Here is a 15,606-nt window from a genome sequence, read left to right as displayed (position 1 = left end):
GAAGGAAAAGAGGCACAACGGGGAAACGATAGGCAGGTGAGTAGAGATAAGGGGATACTGCAAATATCCTTTTACTAAGTATTTTAAACTAAATAGCAGAGTGAAAAGGGATAAAGGGCAGAGGCTTCCAGACATGTGCAACTAAAGTTTTCAATTAAGTGGGATAAAGAGAAAAGACTAGAAAAAGTAGTGTGGTTAATGGATTCTTTAAAAAAAAGATTAGCTTTACTTGTCACATATACTGTACATCGAAATATATATAATTCCTTGGTTAAGAACACGTTTTATTGCATTACTGCGGTTATGCTGTTGGGTATTTTATTTTCTGTAGCTTTTATGTAAAACACAGTGTGTTCTGTTAACCAAACCTTACAGTGCTGTATTTTGGTTTCTGTTAAGATAAGCAGTCAGTTTAGCAAGTGTCAGCCAATCAGGTTTTGTTATCAGTGAGGATTATGCTGGCCAGCCCTCAAGTATTGCCATGCTTCTGGTGCCAGTATTTTATACCTATTTTATTACATAGAGAGGAGTAGGGGCCTGGAATGCATTGCCAGGGGAGGCATTGGAGGTAGACAGCACTGGAGCATTTAAGAGACTCTGAGATAGGCACATAAATATGCAGAGAAGGAAGGATCAATGTGAAGGGAAGAGGGATTAGATTGTCAGGAGTCAGTGGGTTAATTAGCTTGGCAGAACATTGTGGGCTAAGGGCCCTTCCTGTTCTATTATTAGACAGGAGCAAGGGGGAGTTAATAGGGAGCAGCTGTCTTTGGGCAAGTCTACATCTAAAATGTGGGAGTTGTTTAGGAGCCAACTGATTGGACAAAGATGACAAGAAATGGGAACCTTGAATGATGGGAGAGGTTATGAAGTTACTCAAAAAGAAAAAGCAAGCACATGTAAGCCTAAATCAGACAGGGTCCTTGAGGAATATAGAGATAATAGGAAGGAGCTCAAGCATGTGATTGGAAATGCTAAAAGGAGAGATGCAATGTCCTCAGCAAGTAGGATTAGTGAGAATTCCAATGCATTTTATACTTAATGTTAAAACAAAAAAAGAGAGGGTGGGGAATTTATGGTTAAGAGGATGTAGACCATCATTCTAAATAAGTACTTAGCATTGGTATTCATCCAGCAGCACGAGCATGCCCTACACCATTGTGAGAATGGTGTGGGCCATGCTAATATGTGAGGGAATTTTGACATTTGTAAGGGAGGAGGTGAATGCTGGGAGTTTTGAAAAGCAGTTAAGTGGGTAAGTCTCCAGGGACTGATAGAATATATCCTATGTTATTGAAAGAGATGAGATTAGATTGCTAGGGCTGCAATGAAAAGTTTTGTATTCTCACAAGCAACAAGTGAGGTTCCAGAAGACTGGAGAGTATCTAATGCTGTTTCTTTGAGAGATAATCCGGAAATTATAGACCAGTGAGCCTCAAATCACTCAGCAGTGGAGGCGCAATGGAATAAAAGGAATTATAGGGGCTTGAAAGAGGAGCTTGCCCAGGTGGACCGGTGGGGGATATTGGTGGGGATGATGGCAGAGTAGAGGTGGTTGAAATTTCTGGGAATAGTTCACGAGGCAAAGGATTGATATGTCCCACAGAAGTAGTTGTTCTCATATGGCAGGAGTAGGTAACCGTGGTTGACAAGGGAAATGAAGGACCACATAAAGGCCAAGGAAGGGGCAGCAGAAGTGAGTGGTAAGTTGGATGATTGAGAAGTTTTTAAAATCCAACAAAAGGCAACTAAAAAAGCTATAAGAAGGGAAAAGATAAAATATTAGGGCAAACTAGCCAAAAATATAAAGCAGGATACCAAAATTGTTTTCAGTTATATAAAAATAAAAGAGTGGTGAGAGTTGATATCGGACCACTGGAAAATGATGCTGGTGAGGTAGTAATGGGGGACAAAGAAATAGCAGATGAACTTTAAAAGTACTTTGCATCAGTCTTCACTGTGGAAGACACTAGCAATGTGCCAGAGGATGCGAGTGTCAGGGAACAGGAGCGAGTGCCATTGCTAGTACAAAGGAAAAAGTGCCAGGCAAACTCAAAGGTCTTAAGGTGGAAAAGTCATCTGGACCAGATGGACTACATCCCAGAGCCCTGACAGAGGTTGCTGAAGAGATAACGGATGCATTGGTCATGATCTTTCAAGAATCACTTGATTCTGGCAGGATTCCAGAGGACTGGAAGATTGCAAATGTCATTCCACTCTTTAGGAAGGGAAGAAGGCAAACAAAAGGAAATTATAGGCCAGTTAGCCTAACCTCTGGCCGGCTAGTGGCGTAGTGGCATCAGCGCTGGACTTTGGGGTGGAAGGTCCCGAGTTCGAATAAAGCCGTCTCCCGTGCACGCTTGCCATCCATACTGGGTTGAGTGTCGAGCTAGCAACTCAACCTCATAAAAAAGAAATTGCCTGCTACAGAAACAACAACAGCAAAAAGTTGATGGCCTATGCTCTCTTGTGAGTTTAAAGGCAATTTCTCTTTCTTCTTTCTCTAGCCGAGCCTCAGTGGTTGGGAAAGTGTTGGAGTCCATTATAATGGATGAGGTTTCGGGGTACTTGGAAAATAATGGTAAAAGGAGTCAAAGTCAACATGGTTTCTGTCAAGGGAAATCCTGCCCTGACAAATCCGTTAAGAGTTCAAGTAACAAGCAGGGTGGACAACGGAGAGGCAGTGGATGTCATTTACTTGGATTTTCAAAAGGCATTTGATAAGGTGCCACACACAAGGCTGCTTAACAAGACAAAATCCCCATGGCATTACAGGAAAGATATTGGCATAGATAGAGGAATGGCTGACAGGCAGGAGGCAGCAACTGAGAATAAAGGGGGCCTTTTCTGGTTGGCTGCCAGTCACTAGTGGTGTTCCACAGTGGTCAGTAGTGGGACTGCTGCTTTTCACATGGTTTGTCAATGATTTGGATAATGGAATTAATGGCTTTGTGGCAAAGTTTGCAGATGATATGAAGATATGTGGAGGAGTAGCTAGTACTGATGAAGCAATGCGATTGCAGAAGGACTTAGACAAATTGGAAGAATTTGCAAAAAAGTGGCAGATGGAATACAGTGCTGGGAAATGTATGATAATGCATTTTGGTAAAAGGAACAATAGTGCAGACTATTTTCTAAATGGGGAGAAGGTGTAAACATCAGAGGTACAGAGGGACTTATGGATCCTCGTACAAGCCTCCCAGAAAGTTAATTTACAGGTTGAATCTGTGGTAAAGAAGGCAAATGCAATGCTGGCATTTATTTCAAGGGGAAAAGAATATAAAAGACGATAATGCTGAGCTTTTATAAGTCATAGTCAGGCTGCACTTGGAATATTCTTGGAATATCAGTTTTGGGCTGTATATCTCACAAAAAAAAATGGGTTGTCATTGGAGACATCCGAGAGGGGGTTCACAAGGATGAATTCAGGAATGAAGGGGTCAACATATGAGGAATTTGGGCCTGTACTCACTGGAATTTAGAAGAATGCAGAGGGAATCTCATTGAAACCTATAAAATTTTGAAAATACTAGATAGAGTGGATGTGGACAGGATGTTTCCTGTGATGGGGGTATCCACAACTAGAGGGCACAGCCTCAAAATTGAGGGACGACACTTTAGAACAGAGGTCTGGTGGAAATTTTTTAGCTAGAAAGTAGTGGATCTGTGGAATGCTCTGCCACAGACTGTGGTGGAGGTGGAAGACCGAGGGTATATTTAAAACGAAAATTAATAGTTTCCTGATCGATCAGAGTAAAGGTTATGGTGAGAAGGCGGGTGTATGGGGTTGAGTGGGATCCAGGATCAGCCATGGTGGAATGGCAGAGCAGGCTCGATGGGCTGAATGGCCTAATTCTGCTCCTATGTCTTATGGCATGGGAACTGCCCTCAGTGTTTGCTGTGTTATGTTTGGCTGCAGACTGCTGTGGTGTTCGTGGACTCAGGAGACTTGGACTTTCTTTTTTTTGTGTGACGGTTTTATCGCTGTGTTGTATGTTCTGTGTGTGCCTCGTGCAGTGCAGATGGTGGGGAATTTGCTTGGTCTCAGTTACAGAGAAGACCCAAGTCTCAGGCTGCGATGTCGCCTGTTTGCGGTCGTGCAGGGGAGATGAACTGGAGTCAGTGCTGCCCTCCAGAGTTTGCTTGGCAGAAGACAGCTTTATTGTGTTCGACTATAGACTGCTCTAACATTCATGGGGACTCGGACAGATTATTTTTTTCCTATATGAGTGTATTTTACTGTTATCTTCTTTCTGCTATCCTCCAAGAGGACCACAACCTTGCTGTGGTTTGGAGGCTTGTGTGAAGGGTTATGCTGGCTGGAGTCAGGGCTTTATGCTTTGGCTGTTGTCAATGCCAAACAGGTCAAAGGGTAGAGAACAGATTAAGAGAGGTCCACTGATCCTCCAGGTTTGGGGGTTCATCTCAGGCTAACAACCCTGACTGGTTAAACAAAACTGTTTCAAAAACAGCAGTGAAGAATCCTTATAGATCTGTGTATGACAGGATTCCTGAGTCTCTACCTGGGACTTGCATGACAGACAGTAAACCGAGAGGAAGCTACTGACAAAATGAAGGAAGCCATGAACTCTGCTAGAGATGGAGGACCTTCATTGTTGCCTTAATCGCCAGTGGCGTAATGGGCAAAAGAAAAAGTATATGTGCTATGTGTGCCTTGTGCTGTGCATGACTGTTGGTACTGTGTTTTACAGCTTGGCCCCAGAGTAACTGTTTTGTTTGGCTGCATTCCTGGGTATTCACATACGGTTGAGTGACAATTAAACTGGAACTTGAACTTGGTAGGAAGCAATTGGAGAGGATTTTTAGGGAAGGAACTTAGAGACATTTGAAAATAAAGGTCTGATTAGGGACAGTCAGCATGGCTTTGTGAGGGCATTTCATGAGTTGCAAATTTGAGGTGGTGATAAAAGAGATTGATAAGGGTAGGGCAGTTACCTACATGGACCTTAATAAGTCAAGATATGCTGATCTAGGTTAGGATCCATGGTTATGTGACAATTTGGATTAAAGATTGATATGCCCACAGAAGGCAGAATGCAGTGGTACAAGGGTGTGGGTGTTGTTCTGATTGGAGATCCGTGACCACTGGTGCTCCGCAGTGATCTGTGCCAGGCCGTCCGCTGTTTGTGAAATATATAATCAGTGGTGCTCCGCAGTGATCTGTGCTGGGCCGTCCGCTGTTTGTGAAATATACAATCAGTGGTGCTCCGCAGTGATCTGTGCTGGGCCGTCCGCTGTTTGTGAAATATACAATCAGTGGTGCTCCGCAGTGATCTGTGCCGGGCTGTCCGCTGTTTGTGAAATATATAATCAGTGGTGCTCCGCAGTGATCTGTGCCAGGCCGTCCGCTGTTTGTGAAATATACAATCAGTGGTGCTCCGCAGTGATCTGTGCTGGGCCGTCCGCTGTTTGTGAAATATACAATCAGTGGTGCTCCGCAGTGATCTGTGCTGGGCCGTCCGCTGTTTGTGAAATATATAATCAGTGGTGCTCCGCAGTGACCTGTGCCGGGCCGTCCGCTGTTTGTGAAATATATAATCAGTGGTGCTCCGCAGTGATCTGTGCCGGGCTGTCCGCTGTTTGTGAAATATACAATCAGTGGTGCTCCGCAGTGATCTGTGCCGGGCTGTCCGCTGTTTGTGAAATATACAATCAGTGGTGCTCCGCAGTGATCTGTGCTGGGCTGTCCGCTGTTTGTGAAATATATAATGACTTGGAGGAAAACGTACATGGATGGGTTTGTATGTTTGCAGACAACATGAAGACCGGTGGAGTTGTGCATAGTGTAGAGGTCTATCAAAGCACAGAGCATGATATAGCTCAGTTACAGATGTGATCGGAGAAATGCAAATGGAGTTTTATCCGAACAATTCTGAGGTGGGTTGTCAAATGCAAGGGGAAAGTATACATTTAACCAGAGCATCCTCAACAGTATCGATGTACAGGCAGACTTTGGGGATCGTGTGCTTAGCTCATTGAAAATGGCCAAATGAAGTGGATAGGATTGTAAAGAAAGCATATAGCATGCTTGCCTTCTTTGGTTGTGGTATTAGGTACAAGGGTCAGGAAGTCATGCTGTAGCTTCATAGAACCTTGTTCTGGCTATATTTGGAGTATTATGTGCAATTCTGATTACACCATTATAGAAAGGCTTTGGAGACAGTGATGAAGAGGTTTTACCAGGATGCTGTCTGGATTACAGGAGATGTGTGGGCTACCTATCTATTTGTTTTTAAACACAGAATGATAGGTGCATGAAACAGATAGTACTGGAGGCAGATATAACTGCATTTTGGAGGGCTGTAGATAGACACATGAATATGCAGGGAATGGAGGGATACAAATCATGTACAAGAAGGGATTTAGTTTATTTTGGCAATATGTTGGGTGCTGGGCTGAAGAGCCTTTTCTGTGCTGTACTGTTCAATGGACTGGAGCACCCCCAGTGGTTTCCTATAGTAATACTCTGTTGAATATGAGGAAATCACATAACAGTAAGGAGTCAGGGAAGGAGAGGACATCTCTCTCCAAGATCCATCCCTCTGGGCAGCAGTGGCGTTAGAACACATCTTAAAACTCACTCCTGGGGATGACCATATTATTGATGGCATCAGGATCCACTGAGCACAGGAAACAGCTTCTGATGATCCACCACGCTAACCACACTCAGTGAGTGGAAGAATTTTCTCCTGATGAGAAGGTCAAAGCTCAAGTCAAGTCCTTATTATTGCAGGAGTGGAGTTATTGTGGGTAGGAGCATGCAATTAATGGTGACATATACCTGTTGGAAGCAAATGAGTATCAGACACACCATCAAGGAGTTCGTTTTAAGGCGGTGGAGGGAACTAAGTAAAATGAACAAAATTTTTAAGTGGTGAGTGCGACGTTCCAATAGCAAAGAACACATTTAAAAAGATGCCACCTATTCTGCACAGCACTAACCTCACTTGTACTAGTCATCATGACAATCTCAAATGTGAAACATTTTTTATAATAAACATCAAATAAATAAAATCAGATATAAATTGCTTAAAAGGATCTACCTTATTTAAATTTAAAGAAGTTTTAAAGTAGAAACTAAATTACAAGTAGATGTTTGTTACCTTGGGAAGCACTGTCGAAGGATTTAATTAGCGTTTTGACGGTTGGGGATGGTTCAGAGGATGTGGATGATCTGCGACTTAGGCCCATACCTTGTCTTAAAGCAGCAAGGTCTCGCTCGACAGCATTCATGTAATTGTACATTCGCCCTCGCTCTTCATCTTGCCTAAAGATCATATTTATTGATACCATTAATTTTCTGCAGATTTTCTCGTTTATAAAACAACCTGTAGCTTTTCAAACAGACATTTAACAACAAACTGCTTTATTCTCAATAATGTTGATATGAAATTCTGCTTGTGGGTGACTTCATGTATTCGAGACTCTACATAGTGTGTCTGTGATATCAACTGCAACATACAGGGAGAGAACTCCATATGTAGTTTTTCCAGAATATATCAAGGGTATGGTGATGAAGGAATCCAGAAACTATTGATGAAGCAGCTATGTGGTCAAGTACTATTGTCAATTCTATGAAAAGCTGTAAACAGAGCTGCAATCAGTCAACAATCAGAGAGATTATTGATGAAGCAGCTAAATGTAGTTGTCCAAAGTGAAAGTCGAAATCAAGTTTATCATCTGTACATGTAGAAGTGCAATGAGAAATTTGCAGCATCACATAGCATCAGCTAAGCATTCACAAGAAGAAAAAAAAATTAACAGTTTTTACAAAAAGAAACAATTAGAATAAAACAACTAAAATTGGCAAAGAGGCATTGATCGTGTGGATAGTCAGAGACTTCTTCCCAGGGCTGAAATCGCTGCCATAACAGGGCACAGGTTTAAGGTGCTGGGGAGTAGGTACAGAGAAGATGTCAGGGGTAAGTTTTTTTTTAAGCAGAGAATGGTAAGTGCTTGGAATGGGCTGCCGGCAACGGTGGTGAAGGTGGATACAATAGGGTCTCTTAAGAGGTCTTTGGATAGGTACATGGAGCTTAGAAAAATAGAGGGCTATGGGTACCCCTAGTAATTTCTAAGGTAGGGACATGTTCGACACAACTTTGTGGGCCAAAGGGCCTGTATTGTGCTGTAGGTTTTCTATGTTTCTAAAGTGTATTATAATGCAAAATGATCAAATCTGGTCATAGTGTTGCTATATTGAGGTAGTGATTTCGGTTATACTGGTTGTTTCAGTATCTGAATGATTGAAGGGAAGTAGATGTTTTTGAATCTGATAGCGAGGGACTTCAGACTTCTGTACTTCCCTGCCCAGTGGTATTTGCATGAAGATGGCATGGCCTGTATGAGTGGGGATCTTCAATGCAGATACTACTAATGGTGGGGAGGGAGGGGCCTATGATCTTCAGGAACAGCTTGGATGAATAGCCTACATCAACTATATTCCATACGAGCTGTGATCCCAGTCACTAGAGTTTTCCCATTCCATCCTATTGACAAAGCTCTCTGATGGCACACTATGTTAAATGCTGTCTTGACATCTCTCTCTGCTTTGTTAATGGTCTTCTGAAAATCGAGATATATCAGCTACATTCTCACCTACCATGTCAGTAAATAGAATCCTAGTGACAACGGTACAGACCATGGAAAGAGCGCCTTTCACCTACCGAGTTCACACCAACCATCAACCAATTGTTTCAACACTCATCTTACCTAAACCCATTTTATTCTTATATTCCAGAATCAGGTTTATTATCACTAACATACATCATGAAATTGTTGTTCTGTGGCTGCAGTACAGTGCAATACTTAAAAAAAAATACAGTAAGTTACAATAAGAGATAAAGAAAAGTGAAACCTGATGGCGGAGGGGAAGAAGCTGTTCCTAAGATATTTAATGCATCTCTTCTATACCTTTTTCCTGATGGTAGCAATAAGATGAGGTCATGTCTTGGATGGTCGGGGTCCTTAATGATAGATGCAGCCTTCTTGAGGCATCCCCTATTGAAGGTGTCCTCCATGTAAGGAGGCTACTACACACCATCAACCTTTCCCAACCAGTTTAAAAAGCAGGATCTCTAAGGTACTGATCTCTGGGTGACTTTCAGTGCCACATGTTAGTGAGGATAAAAATAGAAGTATATGGCAAGTGAATGTGGGGCTGAAAAATTTGAGCAGGAATTCAGATTTTTAGACCAATGAAATCTCTTCTGGGGTAGGGGTGACCTGTACAAAAGGTTATAGAAACATAGAAAACCTACAGTACAATTCAGGCCCTTCAGCCCACAATGCTGTGCTGAACATGTACTTATTCTAGAAATTACCTAGGGTTACCCATAGCCCTCTATTTTTCTAAGCTCCATGTACCTATCCAGGAGACTCTTAAAAAACCCTATTGCATCTGCCTCCACCACCGTCGCTGGCAGCTCATTCCACACACTTACCACCCTGTGGGTAAAAAACTTGCCCCTGACATCTCCTCTGTACCTACTTCCAAGCACCTTAAAACTGTGCCCTCCCGTGTTAGCTATTTCAGCCCTGGGAAAAAGCCTCTGACTATCCACACAATCAATGCCTCTCATCATCTTATACACCTCTATCAGGTCACCTCTCATCCTCCGTTGCTCCTAGGAAAAAAGGCCGAGTTCACTCAACCTATTCTCATAGGGTGCTCCACAATCCAGGCAACATCCTTGTAAATTTCCTTTGCACCCTTTCTATAGTTTCCACATCCTTCCTGTAGTGAAGTGACCAGAACTGAGCAGAATACTCCAACTGGTGTATTGTTATACCTGAACTGGAGGGGGAGCCAATATCCTGGCAGTCAAATTTGCTAGTGTTATTAATGTCTAATGCTTCTGGTGTTTCAATAGCAACAACAAACACTGAGGAATAAATTTTAACAGCAAGTTGAAAAGACAGGACAAGTGACGCAAGTCTATAGGATTAAATTTAACTTATTTCAATGCATAAAGTCTTCCAGGTAAGGCAGATGAACTCAGGAATGGATAGGTATGTGGGATTGTGAAACTCCAGCCATTAGGGAGACATGGTTAAGGGAGGGACAGGAGTATTGAAGTTGGAAGGCTATGTTGGAGTTGTACAAGACACTGGCACTTGGAAGTATTGTGGTCATTTTAAGTCACAGTTCTAGAGGAGAGATGTTATTGGAACAAGTGTGAAAAAGATTCACAAGGACGTTTCCATGACTTGATGGACTGAGTTAAAAGGAGATGCTGGATAGTCAAGGAGTTTTTTTCCCTTGAAGTGTAGGAAAATGAAGGATGATCTTGTGGAGGAGTATAAAATCATGAAGTGCATAGGAAGAGTGAAAGCACTCAGTCTTTTACTCAGCATTGGGTAATCTAGAATTAGAGGGCATAGGTTTAAGGTGACAGAGGAGAAATTTAATAGGGACTTGAGGGGCAACTTTTTTTTAAAAATATACAGAGGGTGGTAAGTATATGGAATGAGCTGTTAGAAGAAATGTTTGCTTAGAGCAACAATTTTTCAAGACACTTGGATTGGTATATGGAAGGAAAAAGTTGAGAAGGATCTAAGTCAAGCATGGACAAACAGGACTAGCTTGGATGGGTATCTTGGGCAGTGTGAACCGGTTGGAGTGAAGGGCTTTGTTCCATGCCTCAAAACTTTACGGCTGAGATTTTACCCCTCAGTGACACATCAAAGGTGAGGAGTAGAATCTCAAAGTTATAACTTAACAACCTGCCTATTTTGTAATGTGGGAATAAACTGGAGTATCCAAGGGAAACCCAGCTGATCACAGGGACAATGTCAAATTGCACAGAGGTAGGACTGAAGATCAGGATTGACCTGGGTTGCTGGGCTGTAAGATAACAGCTCCACTAGCCGTACCACCGTGCTTTTGCAAATAACTTAAAAACTTGAAGTATCTACCAGACTTCTCAAAATCATTCTCTGAACTTCCTTCCATTGACTGCTAAATTCACAAACTAATAGCTTAGGGTTCTCTCATCTCCCTCATTCTCCACTCCTTATACTGCTTTCCCCTGGACATCTGAAAATCCCTTCACAAGTATCAAGTGCCAATATTAATATTTAATTGAACAAAATGACACACCGCATTCATCCAGACTCAGATGCAGTTCCAGCTAATGTACAACGTACCAAATCACATCACAACATCCCACGTACTTGCGTGCCTTCACTTCCTCCAGTTCTTTGGTGAGCTTCTCGGTTTTCTCCATTGACTCCTGTAGCCTCCGCCTTAGGTCACTGATCTCCTCTTGTGCTTCAGATTTAATATCATTAGCAATGACAACAGCAGTCTGGAGGTCAGCTTGAAATTGCCGCCACTCGGCTGACTCCTCCTGTTTAAAAATATATAGTTTTTTTAAAAAATGTAAAATCAAACACTACCTTAATTTCTTTTCTCAATGGCAGGAGGACCACGTACATAATGCAAAGATTTGAGATGGCAGGTTACGTCCATTAAGAATGGGTCAAGTAACCAACCTATCATACACTTTCCTCCATGCACACATAAACATAATCTTATTCTGGCATTTCCCCCTTTCGCATCCAGTCCTGATGAAGGGTCTCATCCCGAACCATCGACAGTAAATTCCTACAGATGCTGCCAGACCTGCGAAGTTACTCCAGCATTTTGTGTGTGTTGTTCTGGATTTCCAGCTTCTGCAGAAATGTGTGTTTATTTCTTGTGTTCACAATTATTCACATTCATTTACTCAAACTTCCCCTCCTGTAATAGTATACACAACAATCACTCTCTTGCACTCCAGAACTATACAATCTTTCTTCAAAGCTAAATTTTTCCAGTCCTGGTCATATTTTTGTGAATCTCCTCTGGAGCCTCTACACTGCAACCACCACACCCAACCTCCCATTCCCCTGCACCTGACTGTGGAGAACATAATGGATGATCCACTGATAATAACAATTACCTCCAAACAGATCATATTTCTAATAGTGGAACTTGACTAAGTATATTTATCACGATGAGAATCTTTAAGGTAAAGCAAAAACCATGACAATTAAGATGACAGCGGCACTGTCGGTGAGCTATGAGAGGATATAATGAATCCTTGTCATCATAGTATCTGTCATAAAGGCATAAAATTGAGAAGTGAAAGCAGATAGGGATGAAGAGAAAAAGGCCAGTTTGATTCACCACTAGGTACTTCCAAGGTAAGGTAACTAACCTATAATGCTGACTTATATTTTTTTTCCCCACATAAGTTGACTATTTCATTCTCTTTTATTTTAGATTTTCAGTAACTGCAACATTCAACACATAATTTTCTCTTTTGCTCTCATTCACCTGGATTCTCTTGGTCTCCACCCTATTGCAAACATTACTTTTGTCCTCATTCCCTTTATGCATAGTCCTTACTTCCTTGTAAAACACTTGTTTTCTCACTTTTTCCAGTCTCAATGCAAAATCAACCACTGAAACAAACATTTCAAAGTCATTGTGCCACTTTGAAAATTCAACTGTGTAATTCCTCAGGTTTGTATGTGTTCCCTGGCAGCCAACACTTTGGATCTGGGAATGGGATTGAAGCTATTTCGCCAGGCTGAAATCAGCACAAGAGGTCATTCGTTGGTAACGCAGCACAAGGGTTGAAAAGAACACTGGTGCTTTTGGTTCTTTTTAGCGGGCTGAAATGAGTGCGGGGCTAGAAAAAGGAAGGAGTAATGGAGTGGCCATTGTTGGAGTGGGCCAATGTTAGAATGGTCAGGCTTAGGTGAGAACAGGCATGGGTAAGCACAAACAGATGTTCTAAGTAATAAGGTTTCAAGCAATTTTTTTTCTCTGTTAGTACATAGCTAGTGCACTGAGAATGGGTCAGACGGGAAGGGGGGAAGAAGAGGAGTGCAGTAGTAACAGAGGATTCCATAATTACAGGAGCAGAATTCAGATTCTGTGGACACCCAATGGCATGTTACCTTTCAGATACCAGGGTCAGGGATGTCTCTGACTGGATCCACAACATTCTAAAGAGGGAGGGTGAACAGCCTGAGTTGTGATACATATTGGTACCAATGACACAGGTAGGAGGTCCTGAAGACAAAATATAGGGAGTTAGGCTTAAAGCTGAAAAGCAGGACCTCCGTGCCAATGAAGGTAACAATAAGATGATCTGGCAGATGAATGTGTGGCTGAAGAATTTGTACAGGAGACAGGGTTTCATATTTCTGGATCATTGGGATTTCTTCTCGGGGAAGCTGTGACCTGTACAAAAAGGACAGGTTACAGCTCAACCCGAAGATGACCAATATCATTGTGGGCAGGTTTGCCAGAGCTGCGGGGGGAGGGTTTAGACTAATTTGGCAGGGAGATGGGAAACAGAATGAAAGGGCTGAAGATGCAGCAGTTGATATACAAGCATGGGCAGTGTGTAGTGAGACTGGGGAAGGACAGGCATATGACAGGCCAAAATTGCACTCAGTGCTATGAGTTGCAGTGTAACAGGTGGCCAAGATCCAAAAGGGTGATGAATACAGGACTGAAGGTGTTATATTTGAATGCATGCAGTATATGGAATAAGGTAGATGATCTTGTAGCACAATTAGAGATCGACAGGTATGATGATGTCGGCATCTCTGAATCGTGGCTGAAAGAAGATTATAGTTGGGAACTTAAAATCCAAAGATACACATTGTATCAAAAGTACAGGCAGGTAGGCAGAGGGGCTGGCGTGGCTCTGTTGATTAAAAAAAAAATGAAATCAAATCCTCAGAAAAAGGTGACATAGGATCTGGAGATTAGAATCCTTGTGGGTAGAGCTGAGAAACTGCAAGGGTGAAAAGACCCTGATGGGGCAGTGGGGCAGGCCTCTGAACAGTAGCCAGGATGTGGGCTACAAATTGAACAACGGAAGACAGAAAAGGCGTGTAAAAAGGGCAATATTGCAATAATCATGTGGGACTTCAATATGCAGGTAGATTGGGGGAATAAGGCTAGTACTGGATCCCAAGAGAGTGAATTTATAAAATGCCTATGAGATGAGTTTTAAAGCAGCTTGTGGTTGAGCCCACTGAGTTATCAGCAATACTGGACTAGGCGTTATGTAATGACTCAGATTAGATTTGGGAGCTTAAAGTAAAAGAAGCCTTAGGACATAATAATAAGATAGAATTCATCCTGCAGTTTGAGAAAGAGAAGCTACAATCAGATGTTACAGAATTTCAGATGAGTAAAGGGAATTAGAGAGGCATGAGGGAGGAGCTGGCCGAAGTCGATTGGAAGGGGACACCAGCAGGGACGATGGCAGTACAACACTGGCTGTTGTTTCTGGGGAAATTCAGAAGGCATAGGAAAGGTACATTCCAAAGTTGAAGAAATATTCTAAAGAAAGGACCATGGCTGACAAGGGAAGTCAGAGAGAGGGCATATAGTGTACGGAATTGCAAGGTCATGCACTTAGGCAGAAGGATTAAAGGTGTAGACTATTTTCTAAATGAGGAGAAAATTTAAAAATCAGAGGTGCAAAGTGACTTGGAGTCCTCATGCATAATTCCCTAAAGGTCAATTTGCAGGTTGAGTTAGTGGTAAAGAAGGGAAATGCAATGTTAGCACTCATTTCGAGAGGACTAGAACACACAAGCAAAGTTATAATCCTGAGGCTTGTTAAGGCATTGGTCAGATCACACTTGTAATATTTTGAGCAGTTCTGGGCTCCTTATTTCAGAAAGAATGTACTGACATAGGAGAGGGTTCAGGAGGTTCATGAGAATGATCCCAGTAATGAAAAGGTGCATGCTAAAGTTTAGAAGAATGAGGATGTATCTCATTGAAAGCTGTTGAATATTGAAAGGCCTGGATACAGTAGATGTGGAGAGGATATTTCCTATAGTTGGGGAGTCTAGTCCAAAGGACATAGCCTCAACAATCGAGGAACGTCTATTTAGAATAGAAACGTTTCTTTAGCCAGAGGGTGGTTAATCTGTGGAATTCACTGCCACAGACAGCTGTGCAGGCCAAATCATTTGGTATATTTAAAGCAGAGGTTGATAAATTCTTGATTTATCAGGGTGTCAAAGGTTACAGATAGAAGGCAAGAGAATGGAATTGAGAGGGATAATAAATCAGCCTTTGATGGAGCGGAGTGATGATGGTGTTGATGATGGGGGGAGGGGGGCAGGGGGAGGGGGGGGAGAGAGAGGGGGGAGGGGGGAGAGGGAGAGAGAGGGGGAGAGAGAGGGGGGTGGGGAGATAGAGGGGTGGGGAGAGAGAGGGAGAGAGAGACCGCGCGCGCGCCTGTGGTATGTTGAATACTGGATGAAACACCAAGTCTTTGGGGTAACCACAAGTCTGTGTGTTTGCTGTTGCTTTGCTAATGCTTGAGTGTTCGGTGGCAGGTGCCGATTTTTTTTTTGCGGTGGGGAGAAGGGAAGATTGTTGCTTGCTGCCGCTTACGCACTGGAGGAGGGAACGGGGGGACTCTGGAGTTCCAACATTCTTTGGGGCACTCCTCTGTTTTCATGGATGGTTGCGAAGGAAAAGCATTTCAGGATGTATATTGTATATTCACAACAGGAGGATGGGAACAAGTGCAGAGAGACAGAGGGGTGTAAAAT

General features: G+C 42.6%; 1 protein-coding gene across 10 annotated transcripts in view; it reads right to left on the bottom strand.

Annotated features, from left to right (window-relative positions):
• The window catches only part of specc1la (sperm antigen with calponin homology and coiled-coil domains 1-like a), a 267,927-nt gene that overhangs the window by 156,307 nt on the left and 96,014 nt on the right, over positions 1-15,606 (bottom strand). For 8 of the 10 annotated variants that reach the window (XM_072243781.1, XM_072243776.1, XM_072243777.1 and 5 more), the window contains 2 exons: positions 11,170-11,372; positions 7,125-7,288 (listed from right to left, as the gene is read on the bottom strand). In XM_072243781.1, coding sequence (XP_072099882.1) covers positions 7,125-7,288; positions 11,170-11,372 — 367 coding nt within the window. The remainder of the gene's footprint in view (positions 1-7,124; positions 7,289-11,169; positions 11,373-15,606) is intronic. The other 2 variants (XM_072243778.1, XM_072243779.1) reach the window with 1 other exon arrangement.

The sequence above is a fragment of the Mobula birostris genome, chromosome 25 (genome assembly GCF_030028105.1).
Source record: "Mobula birostris isolate sMobBir1 chromosome 25, sMobBir1.hap1, whole genome shotgun sequence".
In the NCBI taxonomy this organism is placed as follows: domain Eukaryota; kingdom Metazoa; phylum Chordata; class Chondrichthyes; order Myliobatiformes; family Myliobatidae; genus Mobula; species Mobula birostris.
This window is presented reverse-complemented; position numbering and strand designations above follow the sequence as displayed.